We start from the raw sequence: 26,636 nt of genomic DNA, 5'->3' as shown, positions 1-26,636 counted from the left end.
TGTTAAAAAGTTACATGTTATATGTGGAGACTGTGCTGAACGAGAAGTGTTTTTGACATGGAACGAGCCTGCATGTCAGTGGTCACCCTTCACCCACTGACCACCCTTCACACATTCCATCCTTACAATAGTCTCAAGTATCAATATATTCTTATTCGGGATTGGAAATAAGTTTCGGGCAGTCTGTGCCTGTTGCATTATAGTATATGTTGATTATAGTACCTAATGCAACACGTCAATAAATAAATCAATTTGGATAGTTGATTATGACAGAGAGAAAGAATGAAACTTAAGTGAATAATTTTAATATTGAATTAAAACGTATGATACTTCTGAACTATAACTAGAAAGTATTCATCTACAATTCAATATAATGAAATTTAATTTACCTGTTGGGCTCTTTTTATAAAGTCCATAATATCCTCTTTGAGAGCATCTTTGACCTTGAGTGGGCCTTTTTCATCCCACAAACAAACAACATGGACGGAATAGAATAGATCTTGCCATTCGTTATGGGTAACGGGTTCTTGCTGCAACAACTTCAATATAATTGGTCTCATGGATGGCCATTTGTCTTCGAACAAAAGCTGCCCTTTTTCCTGAAAGTAAAAAAGAGCATAGCCTATAATCTATTCTACACAAAAAAAAGTTGAAAGAATAAGCAGTGGCGGCTCGTGGATATAAACATCGAGAAGGGGGGGCTCAGGTGATTCTAGGCAGTATGAAATGACCCACACCCTACAAACCACCTTCCGGAAAGCCAGATTGATCCGTGGTATTTTTTTATAAATTAATGAATATTGAACCCTTCAAAACATCAAGATATCAATCTATATAATATAATGATGTGATCACACATTCACAGTAGCCTATCACTTGAGTAATTACTTATGCAGTGATATTCATTCTTATATAAAACAGCAATAATAAAACACACAAAATTTACTGTGATACCGCCAAATGATAACTTGTAAACATGCGAAATCGAGAATTCTAACCTAAATTCGCCCAAGAACGCGAATATTCATTTCCCTTGAAAGCCGGCAAAGAGCGCCCTACGTACAGTAGTGGTGTGTTCGCTTGGATGGAGTCCGAAATAGCCATATTCTTTCCATGAAAATCGTACGTAGTCGCCGTTTCAGCCGTTGACTGACTTTAGCATTGTGTAAGATAGCGCTATTCCCGGACTCACAGCCGAACGTCCCACTGTAGCCACAGTCTGCTTCAAGACAAGCGCATATCATTGTTGATCTTATTATCTACAGACTTTATCGGCTTATTGAATTCAAAAACAATTAAAAAATATATAGCCTAATACAAATAGTGATCATTTTATTTCTTTTCAAAAGATTGAAGAAAATTAAAAAAATGAAATTAGCAATAGGAGGGCGGCGTCCAAGAGTCCTAATGGACTCTAGGTAGCGACTGTACCTAGTCGCTACTGAGAATAAGCCTAATATAGTAGGTACGTAGGCCTATTCGTTTTAAAATTACCATAATTTGGAAGGTTGAGACAAATATACCTACACATGACTTAATTTGTCACGGTATAAACCGCGGTAGGCTACCTTTGATATTCAGATTCCTTTATTCATGCATTTAACAAAACAAAATTAAACTTACGCTCTAGCGTTAGAAATGATCATTAAGAGTAAAATAACATGATAAATTATATACAGACTGAAGAGTTTTACAAAAATATTGTGCAAAGAAATATACGAATATTGAGATATTACTGTGATGTTTTCACATGAAATGGTGAAGTTTAGATGTCCACTCTCAGAAAGGAAATGAAGGATACCCTTAGCACTTGATTATTGAGAGGGAGAGTGAGAATGAACTAAATTAAAACGAAAGAGAAACCTTTTGATGTATTAACAAGGCTTTATCAAACATTAATGACAACTTAAATAAAACATGCAATTGATTTTCCTAGTAACTAGAGCATATGATCAATATCATCACATTCACTCCACCTAGGAGAATGAATGTTCATAGTCCTTTAAATAAGTTGGAAGCCTTTTTGTCCTTGTGCTTCTTCGATTGCCGTTAGCTTCACTAGCGACAGGCTCTTGAACTGAATGCGGACCCTCCGTTCCTTGGATGTCTGGGGATACAATTCCGGAATACCCTTCTGACTTTGATTCCGACTCTGGCTCTTGAACTCTGGAAGGATCTGGGAATGATGGTGGTTCTTCTACTTCTTCCGAGCTGGCTATGGGCACAGTGGGAGCTAGATCCCTCGTAGACACTGTCTTTTCTTTCCCATTTGGAAATTGTACGTGAGCGTATTCACCATTTCCTTGAAGCAGTGTAACCTCTTCAACAAGCGGGTAATACTTTGATGTTCTCACGTGCTTTCTGAGTAATACGGATCCTGGTGAGATGAGCCAAGATGGAGTTGATCCGCCATTTCCTGTTCGTCTAGGAAACCGGAATATTCTTTCGTGTGGAGTTTCATTGGTGGATGTACATAGTAGGGACCTGATCGCATGGAGTGCTTCTTGTAGGCAGTCCTCCCAGTGTGTGATTGGCAGTTTTCTAGATTTTAGAGTCAATTGAACAGTTTTCCATATTATCCCGTTGTATCTTTCAGCTTGCCCATTCCCTCTTGGATTATAGGGTGTTGTTCTGCTGCAAGCAATCCCATTCATTGTTAAGTAGCTCTTGAGTTCCTGAGACATGAAAGATGGTCCCTGGTCTGAGTGAATATAAGCTGGTGTTCCAAACATGAGCCCTTGAAGTCTAAGTTGAGGCGTTCAAATGGTGATGTAGCTTTGATCAGAGTTCCTTTGTGGCTGTAAAATTTCGGTTTAATTTCAGCACACACTCTGCATTGATTTAAGGCCTGTCGTACTTCATCAAGGGAAAATGGCAGATTTTTACTTTTTATCCAGTGATAAAATCTGGCTGCACCTGGATGACAGAGTGTTTCATGGTATCTCTGGAGGTTTTGTATTCTATTTGTTACGTTAGCGCACATTCGGGATAAAGCATCTGCTGTTTTATTCTCTTTTCCAGGGCGGTAGGTAATGTCATATGTGAAACAGGAGAGTTCTAAGCGCCAGCGACGGATTTTTTCATTTTTAATTTTACTCTGGTGATTTTTGGAAAATATGAAAGCAACTGATCTTTGATCTGTGATAAGTTGGAAGTGTCGCATTAGAAGAAAGTGGCGCCATTTACGGACGGCTTCAACTATGGCACAAGCTTCTTTTTCTATTGCTGGATGATGCCGTTCTGTTGCTGATAGGGTGCGGGAGAAGAAAGCAACAGGTTTGCCCAATTGTGATAGAGTAGCAGCAATAGCAACATTTGATGCATCGGTTTCTACAACAAAGGGAGCTTCTGGATCAATGGAAACTACCATCGAATCGAGTATAGATTGTTTCATAGCTTCAAACAATAAAATGGTAGTTTAATTCAGTGGGAATGTAGTTTGAATTAGAGGTTGTATCTTGTCAGAGAAATTGGGAATAAATTTTGAATAGTGAGAGAACATACCAAGTACTCTTTTCATTGAAGCTGCATTCGTCTGCGGGGGGAAGGATTTCAGTGATTCTAGTCTGTTAGGATCTGGGCGGATAGTCTTGTCCTTGATAATATAGCCAAGGAGATTAATTTCTGATTTCGCGAAAGAGCTTTTTTCCATATTTATTGTCAATTTGTATTTGTGCACAGCATTCATAAAGTTTTTCAAGTTTCTATCATGATCTTCTGTTGTAGTTCCACAAATAGTAACGTCATCGAGATAGGCAAACGTACTTGAGAGATTCTCCTTTTGAATGATATTATCAATCACAAATTGGAAGGCAGCAACCCCGTTTGTCACTCCAAAAGGTATACGTTTAAACTGATAGAGACGGCCAGCTGCTTCAAAAGCCGTATATAATTTGTCACAATTCCTGATTGGTATCTGGTGAGAAGCACTTCGAAGATCAATAGTACTAAATACAGAATATCTAGCAACCTTTTCAACTACTTCTTCTATGTTCGGTAGGGGGTATGCTTCCAGTGGAGTAAATCTGTTAATCGTCTGAGAGTAATCTATCACCATACGCTTTTTATGATTGTCATTGGAAGTTACAAGCACTTGAGCTCTCCATTGGGAGTCACTTGGCTCTATGATACCTTCTTTTAATAGTTCATCTACCTCTTGAGTAATGAATTCCATGTCGGTTTGATTGTAACGTCTTGATTTTACAGCAATGGGTTCGATGTTTGGAGTAATGTGCTGAAACAGCGATGCAGGTTTGACTTGAGCAGCGGCAAGACCACATACTTTTAGTGGGCCTTTTGTTCCATCAAAAGACATATACAGACCTGAATGATTAGACAATAGATCATGACCGAGTAATACATCACAACAGAGATCTTTGAGAACAAGGGGAATTACATTTTTGTGCTTGTGGCCAAGAATTGAGAGGTTAACTGAGCATTGTCCAACAACTGATGATCGGAGAAAGGTAGTAGCCATACAAATTTGTTCATTAGAGGGGTAAATTTTTGATTTCAGATCTTTTGCAAGATGTTTATTAACAAAACTACTGGAACTGCCCGTGTCAATTAGCGCAGCTACTCTAAAATCATTCAACAAAGCCGGTACAGTAGCTTTACTAAGTCCTGGAGGTGATGAATTACAGATTTCTGCTGCTGATACTAGTTTATCATTCTTGTGGGTCTGATTTGATCTGCACATTTTTGCATAATGCCCTTTTATTCCACATTTCCTACAGAATATATTGCGAGCAGGGCATTCATTTCTGAAGTGTGAGTTGAAGCCACAGTAATCAAATAATTTGAGTTTTTTTCTTGATTGAGTAGCTTGTGCAATAACATGCTCAGCCGGAGTTCTTCAATAAATTGGCCTGGTTGTTGTTTTTTAGTTTGAAGTTCATGACGTGCAAATATTTCATTAACTGGCCTAGTATACAATTTTTGTAATGAACTAAGAGCATTGGTATACGTACCACGACAGTGACTTATTCGTTCGAATAGGCCTACTGCTGGAGATATAAAATTGACTAGTATTTTGAGTTTTTCTGCATCCGTCGTTTGTATTGTTGAAATGAGATTAATAAAAGTTTTGTGCCAATGTTCCCATTCCCTTTGAGCTGTGGCCGAGTTTGCGTCCAAATCCAAAACTTTAGGCTTCAAGAGGTGATCCATTTGAGTTTTAAACGATTAATGTTTGATAAATTGGATAAAAAGGGAAAAAAGTTATAAACAGAGAAAAAGGGAGATAATATTACCTGAAAAATTTTATAAGTAGCCTAAACATAAACCAATAAAAGATTTCACTTTTTCACAGAAAAACCATTGTTTCAACAATTTAATTACCTTATATGCCACGCATATTATATAATATGTAATAATAAAATAAGATTAAATAAAAACTTTATTGCACTTTCACCAAATATAGCCTTGGAAAAAGCTCAAAATTGCAACTTAAACTGGACTAGGTTAGCTTTGTGAGCCAACCTCAATATTCTTTAAAAATCTATTTATTCACTGGAATAAAATTATTAAATTCTATACTTGCCACTAAATATTGATTAGGACTTACGTTTCGAAAGTTTAACATTGCAGCAATAAACAATAGTAAAATAAATATTCAACAAAAATATAGAACAGAAAGTTGCAGAAATGGACGTGACATTCAAAAAGAAAGATTTTGTTCCACTTCAAACTAGAAAAATTGTGCAGCCATCCACAAATTTGTCACGATTGAATATTAACAACACAACATTCACATAAAAAACACTGGATTATAAATATTAATATTTTCAAAGCCGGTTAACGTTAAAACCTTCAACATATTTGCCAATTTGACATGACAGGTAATAATCCTCCATAAAAGCGTGTTGATTTGCAACTTGGGGAGGCTACCAACCGACCCAATTTATTTTTCACCCAATCTACAACTTCACCCAATATTTTAGAATCTTGAAAAAGGTGAAAACTTTTTAGTCCAGTCTAATGGTCGTTTTTCAGGAAACAGCCCCGAAAGAATTTTTCTCGACGGTTCTATAATATGTATTTTGGGGCGCTGAATTCGAATCTGAGATTTCCTGACACGCCAGAGAGCGGCTTCACCCCCAAAACCCCCAAAAGCAAACCAAAATTTCGGACTTTTTTCAATTTTCCCATTTTATCTCGTGAACCTTGAGTTTCTCAAGAAAAACCATTTCTGACAAAATTGAGGAAAATAAAATGTCCAATAAATTGAAACGTCGCGCAGGATTCTACCATTTTTGGTTCCGGAGCTACGAATTTTCAAAAAAGGAATATTTCTAAGGGGTTTTCAAAATTATGCAAACCTACCACTTCTACCCTATACAACATGGATATTTTTCCAGTATTTTTCTCAGTATTTCCTAGTGGGGGGTACATCATAAGGATACGTCAAGGATCAAAACTTCAAACACTTATTACTTTTGACAGAATGATCAGATTCTTCTCAGCTCGTCAAGGCGGTTCAAAATCATGTATCATAATTGAAATTTGATGGAAAAATAAGAAAATCTACTTTTAGTGTATTTTAGCCCCCTATTTGAATACACAGAAATATGGCCAATTTCCATATTCATACTGTGTATCTCAGTAACCCGAAATGATAAAAAATGGTACTTGGTCTTGATTTGAAGAACAGAATCTCCACTTCCATGTGAGGTAAATGAATTTTGTAAAAATATAATCCTTAGGTGAGATAAGTTTGATTAAAAAAATCGTGAAATTTGTGATATATTCCTCATTTTTACAGTCTCGACAGTTTTCCGATAATAACCAGTCATGCAAGATGGGTTTAAGGCAACGTATCTTATAGAACATGTAATTCTCTTCCATTTGAGACCAATCGCAAGTTTCTATCATGTATCTTACTCGTTTTATAGACTCTTGAATAACAGTAGAATCGCAGAAAAAATGAGAGAATGGAAATAATTCAAAACACAGTTTTGAATATGGAAATTGGCCATTTTTCTGTGTATATAAATAAGAGGCTAAAATACACTAAAAGTGGATTTTTTCATTTTTCCATCAAATTTCAATTATGATACATGATTTTGAACCGCCTTGACGAGCTGAGAAGAATGAGCTTTAGTGCGAGGAGATCTGATCATTCTGTCAGAAGTAATAAGTGTTTAAAGTTTTGATCCTTGACATATCCTTATGATGTCCTCACTAGGAAATACTGAAATTGAATGTTTCTAATGGGTGATTCTCATAGAAAATAACCCACATGAGATGATTTCAGCCGAAATATGTATTTTTTGTTAGGAAGGCCTTTAAAAGGTATTATAATGAAAAATTTCTGTAGGACATTCTATTTTTGGGTATATTCCCCCTACCCCCGCTACTGAATTCGAAAATTCCTAAGGAATCCTGTTCATAATGAATTGTTCTTTCACGTGATGTGTGGTTTTTTATCTATACTGGAGAAATATCCATGTTGTATAGGGTAGAAGTGGTAGGTTTGCATAATTTTGAAAACCCCATAAGAATACTCCTTTTTTGAAAATTCGTAGCTCCGGAACCAAAAATGGTAGAATCCTGCGCAACGTTTCAATTTATTGGACATTTTATTTTCCTCAATTTTGTCAGAAATGGTTTTTCTTGAGAAACTCAAGGTTCACGAGATAAAATGGGAAAATTGAAAAAGTCCGAAATTTTGGTTTGCTTTTGAGGGTTTTGGGGGTGAAGCCGCCCTCTGGCGTGTCAGCAAATTTCAGATTCGAATTCAGCGCCCCAAAATACATATTATAGAACCGTCGAGAAAAATTCTTTTGGGGCTGTTTCCTGAAAAATGACCATTTGACTTGACTATTTTCACATGGAGGAGAGCAGAGTCTTGATGTCACGATAAGTATGACGTCACGGATACATATATCGATATCCATAGTTGCTTATTAGAGTCGATAGTTTGGTCACAGAATACTATGTATTTACAGAATTACTGAATGTACTCCGTGGTTTACAAACCACTCTGTCTCAGACAGCACCGTATCGCGCATGCGTTAGCAACGGGTTTTTCCCGTTCCATTCAGTCAGTTCTTTGAATGTAACGTTCTTTGTGATGATGGTTACCGAGCACTGTAACTGGAGCCAATCGTCATTCTATTTGATGAAAATATTATTATCCAATGATGATTTATCATTTACTTCAATATAATAATCGATATATTATTATTTTATTCAATAGAAGAAAGAGTACTTTTGAAAAATATAATTAATAAAATATAACAGTTGTTATTTAACTGATGTTAAAAAACACTATAACTAAGTCAGCATATTGTCATTTCAAAGCAAAAACCTAACCCCCTAACCTCCCCTTTTACATTTAAAACATCAATAAACATAACTATTTGAAAAACCTCTAATCCCTTCCAGCATATTGCAATTTCAAAGCAAAATCCCAACCTATCTTTCCACTTTTGAAAATATATCAAAAAGCATAGTTCTACCTGGACCCTAGCCCTTTCTAGCATATTGCAATTTTAAAGCAAAAACCTAACCTAACCTTATGGAACATTATTAAATATAATCCAAAAAAGCCTAACCACTAACCCCTAACCCCTTCACATTTAATAATTTAGATTTCAGAGCAAAATCCTAACCCCCTAACCTATCCTTTCACATTTGAAACATCAAAAAACATGACTCTAACTGCACCCTAGCCCCTTCTAGCATATTGCAATTTCAAAGCAAAAACCTAACCTATCCTAATAACACATTATTAAATATAACCTGAATAAAACCTAACCTCTAACCCATTCACATTTAATACTTTGGATTTGTTCGTCATCTTTAGAACAAAACATAAACATTTGGTTCATTTCATGAACATGTTCACAAAAATGTGGTTCATTTCATGAACATGTTCACAAACATGTGGTTCAGAGCAAAATCCTAACCCCCTAACCTATCCTTTTACCTTTGAAACATCAAAAAACATAACTCCACCTGGACCCTAGCCCCTTCTAGCATATTGCAATTTTTAAGCGAAAACCTAACCTATCCTGAAAAAACATTATTAAATATAACCTAAATAAAACCTAACTCTTTCACATTTGCAAATCGTACACTACCATTATAACGTGGACCTCACTATAGATACTCAAAGAATACTTTTGAATAACTATGTTATAACTGTGACTGTTGCTGGCCGGTACTCTGTTTCTGAGACAAAGAGAAGCTCCTCGTGGTTTAGCACAAACCACTCTCGGTCTCAGTCAGCACCGTATCGCGCATGCGTTAGTAACGGGTTTTTCCCGTTCCATTCAGTCAGTTCTTTGAATGTAACGTTCTTTGTGATGATGGTTACCGAGCACTGTAACTGAAGTCAATCGTCATTCTATTTTGATGATGATATTATTTTCCAATGATGATTTATCATTTAATTCAATATAATAATCAATATATTATCATTTTATTCAATAAAAGAAAGAGTTCTTTTGAAAAATATAATTAATAAAATATAACAGATGGTATTTAACTGATATTAAAAAACACTATAACTAAGTCAGCATATTGTCATTCCAAAGCAAAAACCTACCCCCTAACCTCCCCTTTTACATTTGAACATTAATAAAAATAACTCTTGGTAAAAACCTCTAATCCCTTCCAGCATATTGCAATTTCAAAGCAAAAACCTAACCCCCTAACCTATCTTCCACCTTTGAAATATCGACAAGCATAATTCTACCTGGACCCCAGCCCTTCCTTGCATATTTAAATTTCAAAGCAAAAAACTAACCTACCTTATGGAACATTATTAAATATAACCTAAAAACTAACCACAAACCCCTAACCCTTCTACATTTAATAATCTAGATTTCAAAGAAAAATCTTAATCCCCTAACCTATCCTTCCACCTTTGAAACATCAAAAAACATAACTCTACCTGGACTCTAGCCCCTACTAGCATATTTCAATTTTAAAGCAAATACCTAACCTATCCTAATAAAACATCATTAAATATAACCTAAATAAAACCTAACCGCTAACCCTTCCACATTAAATACTTTGGATTTATTCGTCATCTTTAGAGCAAAACATAAACAGTGGTTCATTTCATGAACATGTTTACAAACATGTGGTTCAAAGAAAAATCCTAACCCTCTAACATACCCTTTCACCTTTGAAACATCAAAAAACATAACTCCACCTGGACCCTAGCCCCTCAAGCATATTGCAATTTCAAAGCAAAAACCTAACCCCCTAACCTCCCCTTTTACATTTGAACATTAATAAAAATAACTCTTGGTAAAAACCTCTAATCCCTTCCAGCATATTGCAATTTCAAAGCAAAAACCTAACCCCCTAACCTATCTTTCCACCTTTGAAATATCGACAAGCATAATTCTACCTGGACCCCAGCCCTTCCTTGCATATTTAAATTTCAAAGCAAAAAACTAACCTAACCTTATGGAACATTATTAAATATAACCTAAAAAACCTAACCACAAACCCCTAACCCTTCTACATTTAATAATCTAGATTTCAAAGAAAAATCTTAATCCCCTAACCTATCCTTCCACCTTTGAAACATCAAAAAACATAACTCTACCTGGACTCTAGCCCCTACTAGCATATTTCAATTTTAAAGCAAATACCTAACCTATCCTAATAAAACATCATTAAATATAACCTAAATAAAACCTAACCGCTAACCCTTCCACATTAAATACTTTGGATTTATTCGTCATCTTTAGAGCAAAACATAAACAGTGGTTCATTTCATGAACATGTTTACAAACATGTGGTTCAAAGAAAAATCCTAACCCTCTAACATACCCTTTCACCTTTGAAACATCAAAAAACATAACTCCACCTGGACCCTAGCCCCTTCAAGCATATTGCAATTTCAAAGCAAAAACCTAACCCATCCTAATGAAACATAATAAATATAACCTAAGTAAAACCTAACCCCTAACCCTTTCACATTTAATACTTTAGATTTATTCGTCATCTTATTGCAAATCACATTCTACCATTATAACGTGTACCTCACTATAGATACTCAAAGAATACTTTTGAATAACTATGTGATAACTGTGACTGTTGCTGGCCGTTACTCTGTATCTGAGACAAAGAGAACCTGCTGGTTTAGCAGCCTAGTTGGCAGAGCCACTGTTACTGTTACAAACCACTCTCTGTCACAGACAGCACCGTATCGCGCATGCGTTAGCAACGGGGTTTTCACGTTCCATTCCAAAGACCTTAAAGATGCATTTTTATATTTAGAGACCTTATCTCTTTAAGGTCTTTGTTCCATTCAGTCAGATCTTTGATTGTAACGTTCTTTGTGATGATGGTTACCGAGCACTGTAACTGGAGCCAATCGTCATTCTATTTGATGAAGATATTATTATCCAATGATGATTTATCATTAAATTCAATATAATAATCAATATATTATCATTTTATTCAATAAAAGAAAGAGTTCTTTTGAAAAATATAATTAACTAGCAAGAACCCGTGCTTCGCAAGGATCTATTTTAAAACTTGACGTAATGAAATTTTGAAGAATTGAGATTAGGCCTATAACCATCCTTTGTTAATTAAGAATCTATAAGCAAAATTTGAATTAATTAGTCCAGTAGTTCAGACGTGATGATGCGTCAAACATAATTTTCCTATCCCGTACGTGCATAAGACAGCTCTTTACTTTATATAATTATTATAGATATAGTTAACGTGACTGTGGAACAGAATAGTGGTGAAACTATGATAGCGCCAGAAGTGTCTCAAACACAATAGTAGGTACTACATGAACTTTTTGAAAGCGATTTGAAAAAATGTTAAAAAACACAGACTGAATCCTCATCATTCTACCTTCATTTAGAGGCTTTTGTTTGAGCCGAATGGAGATCTATTTATAAAAAAATGAATGTCTGTTTGTGTGTTTGTTTGTTCCCTGTAGACTTGAAAACTACTTGACAGAACGGCATGAAACTTTGGGAATATGTTGTGTGAATATTGGGGATGGTTACTGAACAGAAATTTTAATAGGGGGGCTAATAATAATCATTTATTAATCCATATCACAGTCATATGTTTTCGAAATTTTCGGCCGAGCGGCTACTGAAGAACGAAAAGATGATCATGATTCAAGATCATATTGTGATAATATGATTTAGCATCTAAAGTTACCAGCTGTAATAAACATATCCCCTGTGATAATTATTGTGTTGGTATTAAACGGTAGTTTGGAGTTGAAGTGTAGTTGATTGGTACCAGCTGTTGATAATGGTTCCTCAGAAGACCTATACAAATAATTATCACTCCCCTATCATTGAGAAACTGGAAAATGTTGAAAAAAATTATTCACCAAATGAAAGAGAGTCTATATATAATATATATATATTTATAGTATTCATTTGCATTCATTAATTACTGAAGAATGAAAGAATAATTTACAATTTTTTGAATTTAGCTTAGCTTATATTCATCCTAAAATGGAAAGAATATGGAATTCTGTGTGATTCATCGTACGTCGCATATTTCCTGGACCATATATCGACAATCTACAGCTATGAAAACATTGAATATTTTTCTTTGAAACACTGATATAACCTTTTTTTCAATTGAAAACTTTACTGATAGATATTACTATCAATTGATTGAGAAGAATAATATGTTTTCGGAATAATGAATGCTGCATGACTTAGCACATAGGAAGTCCGTATTGAGATGTAAATGAACATGTTGATTGTCAGATAAATTTCATGATTCACCAAATAAAGTCAAGTGTAATATGAGATACATTGGCGGTGCGAAGTTCGCTGGGTAAGCTAGTTGTAAATTAAGCTTTATTATTAATAGACAACGCTGAAAAAGACAGGCTCAATCACCAGGAATACTATAAATCTGTAGAACGTTTACCACGTGAAACACGTGGTATGCTCGCGCTCTCAATCAACACAAAATCAATTCAATCAGCTAATTGAAGAAATTGTTTTAAGCTTTCCAATGATTACAACAAATGTTAGAATATCATTGTCAATTATCTCAGTTCCATATGGAGTTCACCTTACCATAAGCTTACTTAATAGGGTCCGTTTTCATCCTTTGAAACCCTTAGAGGCAAAATATCTCAAAATCCGTTCTTAGTGCGCGTCTAGCATGTTTGAAGAATATTTGTGCAAAGTTTTAAGCCCGTAGGCTAATTAGTTTGAGCTGTAGTGTGATTTTACATCAAAATTTTCGAAAAGTGCCCTCTCCTGAACCCCCCTGTGCTCCTGATTGGAATTTTTCTGCATAGATCTGATTTTTTTCGTACCTGAACGAAAAAGTTCCTCATGACTTTGCTTTGCAATGAACGGTTAAAAAGTGAAAATTTTTGGGGGCCCAGCTCCCTCAGGGGGGGGGGGCAGATTTCTGAAAATCCTTTTGTAGTTGATGTGTTGAGGCTACAATAAACAATTGTGCGAAATTTCAAGTTTTTAGGCTTAGTAGTTTGGGCTGTGGTGTGATTTCAGTTTGTCGGGGCTTAGCCTTTTAGATATAGTAGGAGAAGAGAAGAAGAAGAAGAAGAAGAAGAAGAAAAGAAGAAGAAGAGAAGAAGAAGAAGAAGAAGAAGAAGAAGAAGAAGAAGAAGAAGAAGAAGAAGAAGAAGAAGAGAAGAAGAAGAAGAAGAAGAGAAGAAGAAGAAGAAGAAGAAGAAGAAGAAGAGAAGAAGAAGAAGAGAAGAAGAAGAAGAAGAAGAAGAAGAAGAAGAAGAAGAAGAAGAAGAGAAGAGAAGAAGAAGAAGAAGAAGAAGAAGAAGAAGAAGAAGAAGAAGAAGAAGAAGAAGAGAAGAAGAAGAAGAAGAAGAGAAGAAGAAGAAGAAGGAAGAAGAAGAAGGAGAAGAAGAAGAAGAAGAGAAGAAGAAGAGAAGAAGAAGAAGAAGAAGAAGAAGAAGAAGACGACGAAGAAGAAGAGAAGAAGAAGAAGAAGAGAAGAAGAAGAAGAAGAAGAAGAAGAAGAAGAAGAAGAGAAGAAGAAGGAGAAGAAGAAGAAGAGAAGAAGAAGAGAAGAAGAAGAAGAAGAGAAGAAGAAGAGAAGAAGAAGAGAAGAAGAAGAGGAAGGAGAAAAAGAAGAAAAAGATAGATTATTATATTGCTTTGGCCTGTGATCTGTGTAAATGTCATGTAACAACTAAAGGTGCATCCACACATGCCGAACCGAACCTCGAACCGCGCAGCAACCGTGCATTCCTCCGAACATCTTGCCTTTCAACGAACATGAGCATATGTTTCATAATGTTAAAAATCAGCTGTTAATCATTCGCCGTTCCGTACTCCGAACCATTCGCCGTGCCGCTTGCCTCTTTTCTAACTGCTCGCCTCACCTCACTCCGAACGCTGAACTTATCAGCCAATCAGAGCCCTCGATTACAATTCGCCGTGCAGCTGGCTCCACAATATTTTGACTATCCATCACAAGTGGAAAACATGCGAACATGAATACAGAAGTATGGGCAATTTTTATTTGATTAAATTTATGTTTTGAAGAATTCATTGTTACGAATGATAAATTGATAGGAGCTTATAAATATTTTCTAATTCAAATGAAATAACTTCTGAAAAAAGTACTTTTCTAAAGTGTAGGACATATCAAAATTCACAAAGAGTTCGATTCATGTTGGCAAGATAGATGTTATTCAATGCAGAAATCATTGTTATTTTACTAAAAGATAGGATAAAATGAATAGTTCTCTTTCAGGGGGAGTTTTGAAAACCAACAAAACTCATTTTTCATTTGAAGAAATAATATCAAAAAGGTGCATAGGACCTTACTTTTTGTTCAGCTTGCCAAAATATGCCTCATTTCAATATTAAAATTTTCGACTGACAGTACAGTGAGTCAATCATTCTATCAAGGCTTGAATAATTTTTAAATTTTAATTAAATATAAATGGTAGAGAATAATTATCATGTAGATATCAACACCTTCATTTAAAGACATATTAACTGCATGCGTTTTCATATTGCCGATACAGCATTGATAAAACTGTAGACGTTTATTTAGCAGTCTCAAGAAACTGTTCTAGCTGAAAAATTGATAATACATGCCACGTGTAGGCTTATACATTCCATCAGGAAAACGAAGTTCAAAACTATGGTTTTCCTAAACATATGTTTTTGAGATAATTTCTTTGATGCAGCTGTTTTACATTCACCATTATAAATTATACAGAGTTTGTGAAAATAAAAATATTTATTGATTACCAAAACAATACTATTATTATATTAATGATAATAATTAATTATTAAAACAATACTTTTATTATATCAATAATAATAATATTATTAAACATATTTATCAATTATCAGAACAATATTATTGAGGTTGAGTGGAATCAGGTAGAAAGCAATAATTAAACAGATGTTCTTTTTTGAATTTCTATAATATTATTTTGTTATTTCCAATGATTACAACATATGTTAGAATATCACATGTCAATAAATAAATTATCTCATTTCCATAATATGGCACTCACCTTACCATGTTCATAACCTTACTTAATAGGATCCTTTTTCATCCTTTGAAACCCTTAGAGGCAAAATATCTCAAAATCCGTTCTTAGTGCGCGTCTAGCATGTTTGAAGAATATTTTTGCAAAGTTTCAAGTCTGTAGGACAATTAGTTTGAGCTGTAGTGTGATTTTACATCAAAATTTTCGAAAAATGCCCTCTCCTGGACCCCCTTGTGCTCCTGATCGAAATATTTTTCTGCATAGATCTATTTTTTTTTCGTAGCTGAACAAAAAAGTTCCTCATGACTTTGCTGTGCAATGAGCGGTTAAAAAGTACAAAATTTTGGGGGGCCCCAGCTCCCTCAGGGGGGCAAATTTCTGAAAATCCTTTCTTAGTGGATGTTTTCAGGCTACCATGAACAATCGTGCAAAATCTCAAGTTTTTAGGCTCAGTAGTTTGGGCTGTGGTGTGATTTCAGTCTGTAGGGGCTTAGCCTTTTATAAGTATAGAGATAAAATATAACAGATGGTATTTAACTGATATTAAAAAACACTATAACTAAGTCAGCATATTGTCATTTCAAAACAAAAACGGAACCCTCAACCACCCCTTTCACATTTAACACATCAATAAACATAACTATTTGAAAAACTTATAATCCCTTCCAGCATATTGCAATTTCAAAGCAAAATCCTAACCTATCTTTTCACCTTTGAAATATCAAAAAGCATATTTCTACCTGTACCCTAGCCCTTTCTAGCATATTGCAATTTTAAAACAAAAACCTAGCGTAACCTTATGAAACATTATTAAATATAATCCAAAAAAACCTAACCACTAACCCCTTCACATTTAATAATTTAGATTTCAAAGCCAAATCCTAACCACCTAACCTATCCTTTCACATTTGAAACATCAAAAAACATAACTTTACCTGCACCCTAGCCCCTTCTAGCATATTGCAATTTCAAAGCAAAAACCTAACCTATCCTAATAACACATTATTAAATAAAACCTAACCTCTAACCCTTTCACATTTAATACTTTAGATTTATTCGTCATCTTTAGAACAAAACATAAACATGTGGTTCATTTCATGAACATGTTCACAAACATATGGTTCATTTCATGAACATGTAAACAAACATGTGGTTCAAAGCAAATTCCTAGCCCCCTAACCTATCCTTTTACCTTTGAACCATCAAAAAACATAACTCCACCTAGACCTCAGCCCCATCTAGCATATTGCAATTTTAAAGCAAAAACCTAACTTATCCTAATAAAACATTATTAAATATAACCTCAATGGAAACTAACCCCTAACTCTTCCACATTTGTTGAACGATAGACAAGGATAGCAACACCATTGCAAATCGTACACTACCATTATAACGTGGACCTCACTATAGATACTCAAAGAATACTAGTAGTTACATTCTGAGACTTTAAGGAAGCTTTTTTGCTCGAAATCCCCCTCCCACCTCTCACCACCAACCATCCCACCTCCCCCCGCAGGGTGGGGGGTGTTCTAGAAATAGATTTTCCCCCTCCCACTCCTCTCTCCCACAGAGAGATATCTCTCTCTCTCTCAAATAGATTTTCCCTTCCCCTTCCCAAGTATTGATGAGGGGGGTGGATATCGACTGAGGGAGAAAATAATTTCCCTTTGAGGGAAAAATTCTCTCACTCTCTCTCTCTCTCTCACTCTCTCTCTCTCTCTACATCCAATGCTATACTGACAGATTAAAGTGAATTGAGAAATTCTCTCTCTCTCACTCTCTCTCTCTCTCTCTCTACATCTAATGCTATACTGACAGATTAAAGTGAATTAAGAAATTCCCTATCTCTCTTTCACTCTCTCTCTCTCTCTCTCTCTCTCTCTCTCTCTCTCTCTCTCTCTCTCTCTCTCTCTCTCTCTCTCTCTCTCTCTCTCTCTCTACATGTAATGCTATACTGACAGATTAAAGTGAATCCATATCTCTACAGAGAGGTCAATGATCTAAGTTCTTTTACATTTTTATCTGAAATATTGTACAAGCATTTCCAAAGTTCATCGGAATTTGTAACAACAGATAATGGCGAATCATTTGTACAATCATAATGTAGATGATCAGTGTCTAGTATATTGAGTAATTCGAATATCTCAGATAAAATTGGAAAGTGCACATTTTCTGTTTTTGTTAACAGCAAATCAGCATCTTGACATCCCGTTGAAAATTTAATATTCTTCACAATTGAATCAAATTTGTTAAATGAAATTGCCATCAAGAGACAAGTTAATTTTTTGAATTTTGAAAAACCCTAACACTGCATGTTAACATCCTCCACTGTTTGGCGTGTGTCTCTGTTCTATAAATTGACAACGTGCACGCTGTGTACTTGTTAGCATCAACAGATGACTGAAGGGGGTGTGTCTCACTTCTATAAAAAGATCACGACACACAACACACGTGCTGGTGTTATCAGGTCTAGCTCTGAGCAGCTACTAAACTAAAAAGTGAGTGGGATATTGGAATGAAAAATCATTTGAACACAGAAAAAGTTTATTTACACATTTCACTACCACTATTCATAATTTCATCTTCAATTTTAATTAACTTATCTATACACAAATTATGAGGACGATAATAACATAGATAGTCTCCTATATCATTTAAATTAACTGTGCTTAGAAAAATGTCTTTTAATTGTTTCACCAAACTATAATTTTCACGAGTTGATTTCCTAATTGAACTTTAACACTCATCATACCAATCAATACAGTTTTTTAACCTCACTTCCAACTTGTTGTCAGCAGCCAACCACTTTCTCGGGTTCATGATAAGCAAATGAACAAAACTAAGTGTAGGCTGATACTATTATAGAGTAATTAAGCAGTCTTTCTTCATTAATTGTGGACAGGCAACATATATGTGCTTTATGCAGTCTCAATGCATGCATGCAATAAACCCACTGAATCTCTTTTCCGTTGTAGAAAAATCCATAACAAGCAAAGTTTCTTTTCTGCGAATTCGTGTACATTGCGGCCATTTTCATACTTTGCATTCGATTGTTCTCACACATGAAATTATTTGTTTGATACATATTTTTAAACAACAAAGAATTATAATGTTGAGCACTGAACAAAGCACATCGTCCGTCAGGCCTATTTTTTATGAATGTTACACACAGCATAACACCATGAACTAGTGAAAAAGCTGAAATCAGGTTTTGCAAAATCCTCTGGTATACATTGAACGTTAGTATGCAATCTTCTCAAAAACTTTGCTTTCTCAGTTCCTTTTGTAAAAATTTTTTCATAACCTAAAAGGTAATCACGTATTAATGAGTCAGTGTATTCTAAATCTCCATCTTCCCATTTTATTTTATGAAAGTGACATTCTAACCATGTTACATCGTTATACAATTTTGCACTCAATTCCGTCTTTGCAAATGGTGATTTGAAATGGAATACAATATAATTATTAAACTGATCAATTATGGCAAGTTCTTTCACAATAATTTGATTACAATCTTGTTTAAACCAGTGAAGATCAACTGTAGCAATTTCTGTAGTCATCTGCTTGTCCACTTCTTTCTGTTCAGTGGGCTCGTCGAATTCTCCGTCTTTCTCCTCCTCCTCCTCCTCCTCCTCCTCCTCCTCCTCCTCCTCCCATTTCTGCTCCTCCACCTCCTGTGGCTTCTGGATCGGTGTACTGCACCTTGGCTCATAATATAAACTATCAGAATCAAGATCACACTGGATACCAATAGACTGAGTTTGCACTTTGTTACTCTCCACAACTATCAGAAAACAAAGAATAGGACATTTTAGATGTTACCTGTTCAAAGGTGAAACTGATAATAAACCAAATTTGTCAGGGTGCACACCTTATATAATATTGCACGCAGTGCACTCTATCAATAAAATTACTGAACTTCTTTCACCATGCTCGTCAGAGGTGTGTACTCCATCACACGATCGCTAATTAAAATGCAATAAGCGGAAGTATTTGCAGGTAATGCAGTATTAAATTCCATTTCAATACGAACATCTGTCGAAGATTTCAAATGACTTGTTTGGTGTGAACAATCCACAACAACCAGCGGTGTTGAATCACAAAACGTCTTAAAGTCAATTTCTGTTCAGAGTTCCGAGTATTGATTGAATGATTATAATACGAGGGAGCGAAATCCAAAAATATTCTGTATAATAGTTCCTTTTTACCTAGCAGATTTTCATATGGATAATACTCGCTGTTCAAATATACTTTAACATTGTAAATACCACAGCTATCAAAATAAGATATTGATTTTTTAATTTTATTCTTACGATCAGTTTGAAATGCAATTATAATGGATTTTGGACTATCAAAAATCAATGTGGTGCGGACTACCCAAGAGTGGTTAAGTGAATTTTGCAAATTTGGTAATTTACAAATTTCCCAATAGCGGAAGCTTAATTTCAGTGGAGTGTCAGCATCGAGCAGTCTCAAAAATTTCTGTCTTACGTGATCTTCTAAAGTTATGTAGGGCATTCTCCATTGCAGTTTTGTAATTTTCACACTAACACTTGTTCCAGTTGCGGACTCAATGCAATTTAGGTCCGTCAGTGACCTCAATAAGACAAGTTCCTGTTTCAAATTTGAAATTATTCTTTGAAAATGTTCAAAAAATGGGAGGATTAATTTCAGCAGTACACAGAAAGTGAATTTATTATCTGTTAGCACATATCCTGCTCTGTCAAAACCGGCCAAGTGATATGTGTTTTTATTGAGCATATTATTCACTAGTAGCCTATACCTTTAATTGTAGCTGTTAATCCAATCAATCTTGATTTAGAAATTTGTTGACCTAGGTACTAATTCATATCGTATTTCATCAAAAAGGTTACCGATTACATTACTGCTCAATTTATAGTCTGCAGCAACCAGTGGACCAGCCGGGTCTGTTCCCGGTTTTGTACAGCTAACTGTTCCTTCAATAAATATAAATGATTTGCAAGGTAAAGAATTGACATCTAAAGAACTTATGCCAATACGTGCCTCGTCAGAGTTTTTTATTTCTTGTCCCAAATAAACCATATGAGTGTAGAATTGGAATTTGGTTATATCATTATAAAACTGAAGCTCTGTCTCCACATCCAGAAATTCACTAATTGTGGCTCCTCCTCCTAACATTTCGCCAATCAACTATAAAACCTAACTTTTCTAATATTCTCACACTTTTAGCTGACAAAGCACATTTGCTTCTAGGTGTTGACGCTCTCATGTTTGTCTCTTCAATGACATTGTGCATACACGTCTTATTTGAACGTGGATTGAAAACAAGATAACCCATTACATTTACTTTTGTTTTTCACATATGTGCAACCTAATTGTAATTGTATCTCCACGGAAATCAATAAACGATCCGTTCTGGTCTGTTACCTTTACATTAATAGTTTGAATTCGATGAGTATTCAAAGGTACATGAATAATTGGTGATGGTACTTCGTTTATTAATAACTGCTAGGAACCTTTGGCAAAAATTTGTAGATTATATGTTTTTGTTTCCTGTCAGAGTAACTACCACATGCTTAATTACACTCGAGTACAATACTGCCAATGCTTGTTATGTAACCAAATGCTGGGAATAATGCCATTTATTTGCTTGCAAAACAACATTATCAAAACCAAGTATCTTACCAATCGAATCAGCATGTGTTAAATCAATAGCTTTATCAGAATGAATTTCAATCTTCATAGTATTTGTGTTTACACATATAATAAGTTTATTCTTCTTATTGATGGAATACCATCAATATTCAATTTATTCTTTAAAGATTTTATAATATCCTCAACTTCATATGCACCTGTATCCAGCTCAATTAATCTATCACAATATTTGAAGCTGGAATTTGTTCCTTTGTTAACGTTTGCAATACTATTGTAACTACAAAAATTAATCAATCTAATTTCCCATTCACAATTTTAATCCAATTCTATAATTTCTTGTAAATGTTCATAGAGGTTACTTGTGTTAGATCTTAGTGTAATAACAACCATCTTGTAATGTGTGTTCAGCACAAACACTTAATTACAACTGATTTGCAAGAAACAATAATGTAAGATGCCCGCAAAAATCACTATTTAATGGTTGCATATGCTCTACATTATAAAATATATTTACTCCAATTTCTTTTTTCCAATATTTGTCCAATTCATATGGCAGTTGTAAATTTCCAATTGGATCAAAATACCAAACATTAGAGCCGACTTTTTTATATGCAACCTAATGCGTGCCATCCTCACTTTCCCTCGCTAAATTCACAATACCATTCTCGTTTTTTAGAATTTTTTTGGGTAATGCATCTAGCATATATATTACCTCCTAGCCGAATCTGTAATAATTTCGACCAATCAATCAAATTATAATTACTCAATTCTCCTTCAATATTCATATCTTCCTCTTCTTCTTCTTCCTACTCTTCTTTGTTGTTCTACGTTTCTTAACTTGTTTTTGGGGGAATAAACTCACTCCATATGATGATGGCGGTGGTGGAGGGGGTGGAATTGAAACTCTCCCCCCACTAGCATATATATTACCTCTAAGCCGAATCTGTAAGAATTTTGACCAATCAATCAAATCATAATTACTCAATTCTCCTTCAATATTCATGTCTTCTTCTTCTTCTTCTTCATACTCTTCTTTGTTGTTCTACGTTTCTTAACTTGTTTTTGGGGGAATAAACTCACTCCATATGATGATGGTGGTGGTGGTGGTAAAGGGGATGGGATTAAAACTCTCCCCCCACTAGTTATTGGAGGAAAAGTTTTCAAAAAATACCCTTTTCCTGCAATATGCTCTTTCAACTGAGCAATAGCTTTGTGTCTAATATCATTACTATAACTTCTCCTCTCATTCTTCCTCTTCTTCTTCTTCTTTCTCAAAGACCCACCAAATGCTGCTTAAGCTTTTATGACGTTTGTAACAAGATAGCTAAGTGCTTTCTGAGCAAGGGGTGTTTCTGGATTTTTGAATATCTCCCACGCTGTGCTTGCTAGAGCTCTGTCAGCTATCGCTCGAGTTTTATTATCACTATTTTGTGTATACGCTATATCATGTACCTTACAGGCTCTATCTAATGAATTTATACCTTGATCACCTCTCTTTGACCTTTCATTAACCTTGGTGCCCGGCCCGCAATACTGATAGCCACCAGGCAAGTGGATTTCATTTTGTTGAAGGTCAATGAGCTTATTTAGAATAGTGGATGTCACATTACCTGCTAAACCTGTCATGCCCTTAAAAACTTTTGCCGCTGAACTCAAGATTCCTCTACCTCATTTCCTCAGACTTTGCTTTCTCCTACATACCATTTTCTTACCTTTCAACTCAATGGTTGAACATTAACTGAAGTTAATTAATTAATTAATCATTACACTAACTTAATCGAAAGAAAATTGAATTGGTTTAATTTTCAATCAAGTTGGAAATGAATTCACACACTATCAAAATGCTATGTGCTTATAGCATTGTTCGAATGATAAGAATATTATTCCAAATATGTTTATTGTGTACGTTTATGTCTGATTGGGATATTGACGACCTTATAGGGTTTCACGATACAATCAAAGTAAATGATGTTTTCAGATTTCACCTCACCAGTCTGAGAGTGTTGGAGTGGAATTAAATATTCTACACACCAACATCAGAAGCATTAATAGAAATTTTGAGGAATTGGTGCACTACATAGGTAATATGAAGTTCTGCTTCAATGTGATTGCATTAATCGAGACGTGGATCACAGACGATGCTTGCTTCAATTATAACTTAGATGGTTACAATGTTTTTCATGCTAATAGTAAACACTTGAAATGTGATGGATTATGCTTGTTCATTGAAAATAATATCAAAACTGAGCTTATTAATGTCCATATTGGAGAAGCTAACTGTATTGGTATGGCTTGCTGGATGGAATATTTAATAATTACAATATATCGTTCTCCATCCCTCAACTTAAAAACTTTTATTGAAAGTCTAGACGAATTTCTGAAGAGTATGAAAGATATTCACAACATAATAGTATTGGGTGATATGAATTAAAATATTCTTGCTGATAATAGCCTTTCAAATGAATATTTGAGCACAATGCATATTAATGGTTTCAAATCTTTTATCAATGAACCAACTAGGTCTGTAAATGGCATCAGTACTTGTATCGATCACATATTTTACAAGGGAGGAGAGAATAATAATAATAATAATAATGTTGTTAGAGGGACTATTCTGAAAACAAATATTACGGACCATTTTAGTGTTTCGCTGCATTTCAATAGGAATATTAATGAGGAACCAGCACATATCGATGTAGGATCAAAAAGCATAATTGATTATGTAAATCTAATCTCTGATTTACAAAAAGAATCATGGAAAAAGATATATGATTCAATGGATATTGACGAGATGGTGGACTACTTTGTTAAAAAACTAACAGACCTAACTCATGCTAGAACTAAAACCATAAAAATAAGTAACAAGAAAAAACCTATAAAAAAATGGATTACTCCAACCTTAGTTGCGTCAATACGGGAGAGAGATAAATTACATAGAAAATTATTAAAAAACCCCAATAACTTAGAATTGATAAATCAATATGAGAGATACAGAAATACACTCAATACTCTGATAAAAAAAGCAAGATTGATTATTTTAACTGTAAATTCAAGGAACACAAAAACGATTCTAAAAAAACCTGGAAATACATTAATGAACTACTCGACTTGAAAAAAAATTCAAAATCAATAAATCTAGATGCTACTACTCTTAATAAATATTTCGCTGGTGTTGGAGAATCGTTCGCTAAAAAGATAACCAATAATACAGACAATATAGAGATTCTCAAGTCAATAGCAAATCCTAATGTAAAAAGTATCTTCCTCATTCCCACAAATGATTATGAGATAGAGTTATTAATAGATCAACTCAAGAATAAATTTACACCAGGTGTTGATAACTTTACAGGACCTTTCCTCAAAAAAATATCACCCTCAATAACCTCACCTTTAGTTCATATATTTAACAAATGTTTAAGTGAAGGATATTTCCCTAAAAAATTCAAAGAAGCTAAAATTATACCATTACCAAAAACTGGAGACCTTGGAAACCCGGATATTTACAGACCGATTAGTTTAATGAGTAATATTTTTAAAATACTGGGAAAAATTTTGAAAATCAGATTAATGAGTTTCCTAGATGAACATAAAATCATTGATAACAATCAATATGGTTTCCAAGCAAATAGTTCAACCAAAGATGCGGTAATCCATCTCAACAATATAATTTTTGATAACTTTAATAGAAACAAAAAAACACTGGCTATTTTTATGGACTTATCCAAGGCCTTTGATACAGTTCCTCACAACATACTCCTCTGGACATACTGGACAGGGTGGGTGTAAGAGGTTCTGTGAATAAGTTATTCTCAAGTTACTTGTCGAATAGGAAACAGTATCTCACTTTAAATGGACAGACAGACATCAGTTACACCTCTCAGTTTGGTACTCCTCAAGGGACAGTACTATCCCCGATTTTGTTTCTCATCTATGTAAACGACCTGTTAAAATTAAACCATGAAAATTGTACTATTTTATCTTTCACCGACGATACAACTTTGATTTTTAGCGGAGACACATGGGAAGAAGCGTTCAAAGTTGCAAATAATGGTTTGAAAATAGTTCAACAATGGCTTAAAGATCATATACTAACCCTAAATGCAAAGAAAACTAAATATATAACTTTCTCACCCACTGTAATTGGTCAACCATCAATAGATCTTGAACTTTCTATAAAAAAATCAAAGAAAAATAACAATGGCAGCCGAATAATGAATGAGGTCACCCACGAAAATATGCCTTTGGAAAGAGTGCAATCTATAAAACATCTTGGTATTTTTGTAGATCGCCATATCAAATGTAACATTCACCTAGAGTACCTCTGCTCAAAATTGAAATATCTCATCTATATTTTCTATAAAATAAATAGAATTAAGAACAGGGAGATAATAAGAAAAATGTATTTTGCATATGCACATTCCTTATTCCAATATATCATTGAGGTGTGGAGTGGAGCTTTTGATACGTACTTGAGAAAACTGTTTGTCCTCCAAAAACATATTATAAGAGCAGCTCTAGGGAGACCACGTTTGTACCCAAGCCGAGATATTTTTATTGAACTTGATGTACCAACATTGAGGCAAACGTTCATGAAAACCATAATACTCTACATGAACAAGAATCACTCTCTATTTTCAGCTCGCACTACCCCTTACAATATGCGAGTAAATCATTTCAATAGATACAATATGCATTTGATCAAGCTCACTACATGTAGGCATCAATTCTTTTATTACTGTAATCTTTTCATCAACTTAGTTTCATCAAATTTCATGATAGAAAAACCAACTGGTAAATATCACAAAACTGTGGAATAGTGGATAAACAGGAATTTCTTTTTTGAATTAACACTACAATAGATTTAATTACTCTTAAGTATTCTTTAGTTATTTGTAAGTTTTGATGATGTTCAATCATATATATATATAATTATTTAAAAAGCCAAATAGAATAAGTATTCTACAAATTTTAGTTAAGCGCTAAACTTGTTAAATCTAATAATGTAAACTCACTGCTGGCTCTCAAGTTCTTACTTATGCCAGCAGTCGTCAAAATAAAGATAAATAAGTTTTGATCTAATAATTAAGTTAAAGTTTTGCTTATTTGGTTAACACTTTGTAACTTAATATATTGTAATATTGTAATTTCGTTTTGGCAATAAATTTCAATTTCAATTTCAAAAAAAAAGTTTCAATTTCAAAAAAAATAACAAATCTGGAAAGGTGAATGCAATTTGAAAGGTGGAAATGATGTCATCGCACCCGCCCATATCTGTAGGAACGTGTGCCAAAACAGATGTGGGAGAGAGTGATGCATCAACTCACCGAAGCCACTTGGCTGTGTGTGTGTGTGTGTGTGTGTGTGTGTGTGTGTGTGTGTTGTGTGTGTGTGTGTGTGTGTGTGTGTGTGGTGTGTGTGTGTGTGTGTGTGTGTGTGTGTGTGGTGTGTGTGTGTGGTGGTGTGTGTGTGTGTGTGTGTGTGTGTGTGTGTGTGTGTGTGTGTGTGTGTGTGTGTGTGTGTGTGTGTGTGTGTGTGTGTG

At 34.7% G+C, this 26,636-nt stretch overlaps 1 protein-coding gene across 1 annotated transcript in view; it reads right to left on the bottom strand.

The window, feature by feature from the left end:
* The window catches only part of LOC111051499 (cullin-5), a 47,676-nt gene extending 41,868 nt beyond the window's left edge, over positions 1-5,808 (bottom strand). The window contains exons 1-2 of the mRNA XM_039432620.1: positions 5,567-5,808; positions 390-599 (exon numbers count right to left, since the gene is read on the bottom strand). Coding sequence (XP_039288554.1) covers positions 390-599; positions 5,567-5,584 — 228 coding nt within the window. The 5' untranslated portion in view covers positions 5,585-5,808. The remainder of the gene's footprint in view (positions 1-389; positions 600-5,566) is intronic.
* Between the last annotated feature and the right edge of the window lie 20,828 nt (positions 5,809-26,636).

Source organism: Nilaparvata lugens, chromosome 7, assembly GCF_014356525.2.
Source record: "Nilaparvata lugens isolate BPH chromosome 7, ASM1435652v1, whole genome shotgun sequence".
NCBI lineage: Eukaryota > Metazoa > Arthropoda > Insecta > Hemiptera > Delphacidae > Nilaparvata > Nilaparvata lugens.
This window is presented reverse-complemented; position numbering and strand designations above follow the sequence as displayed.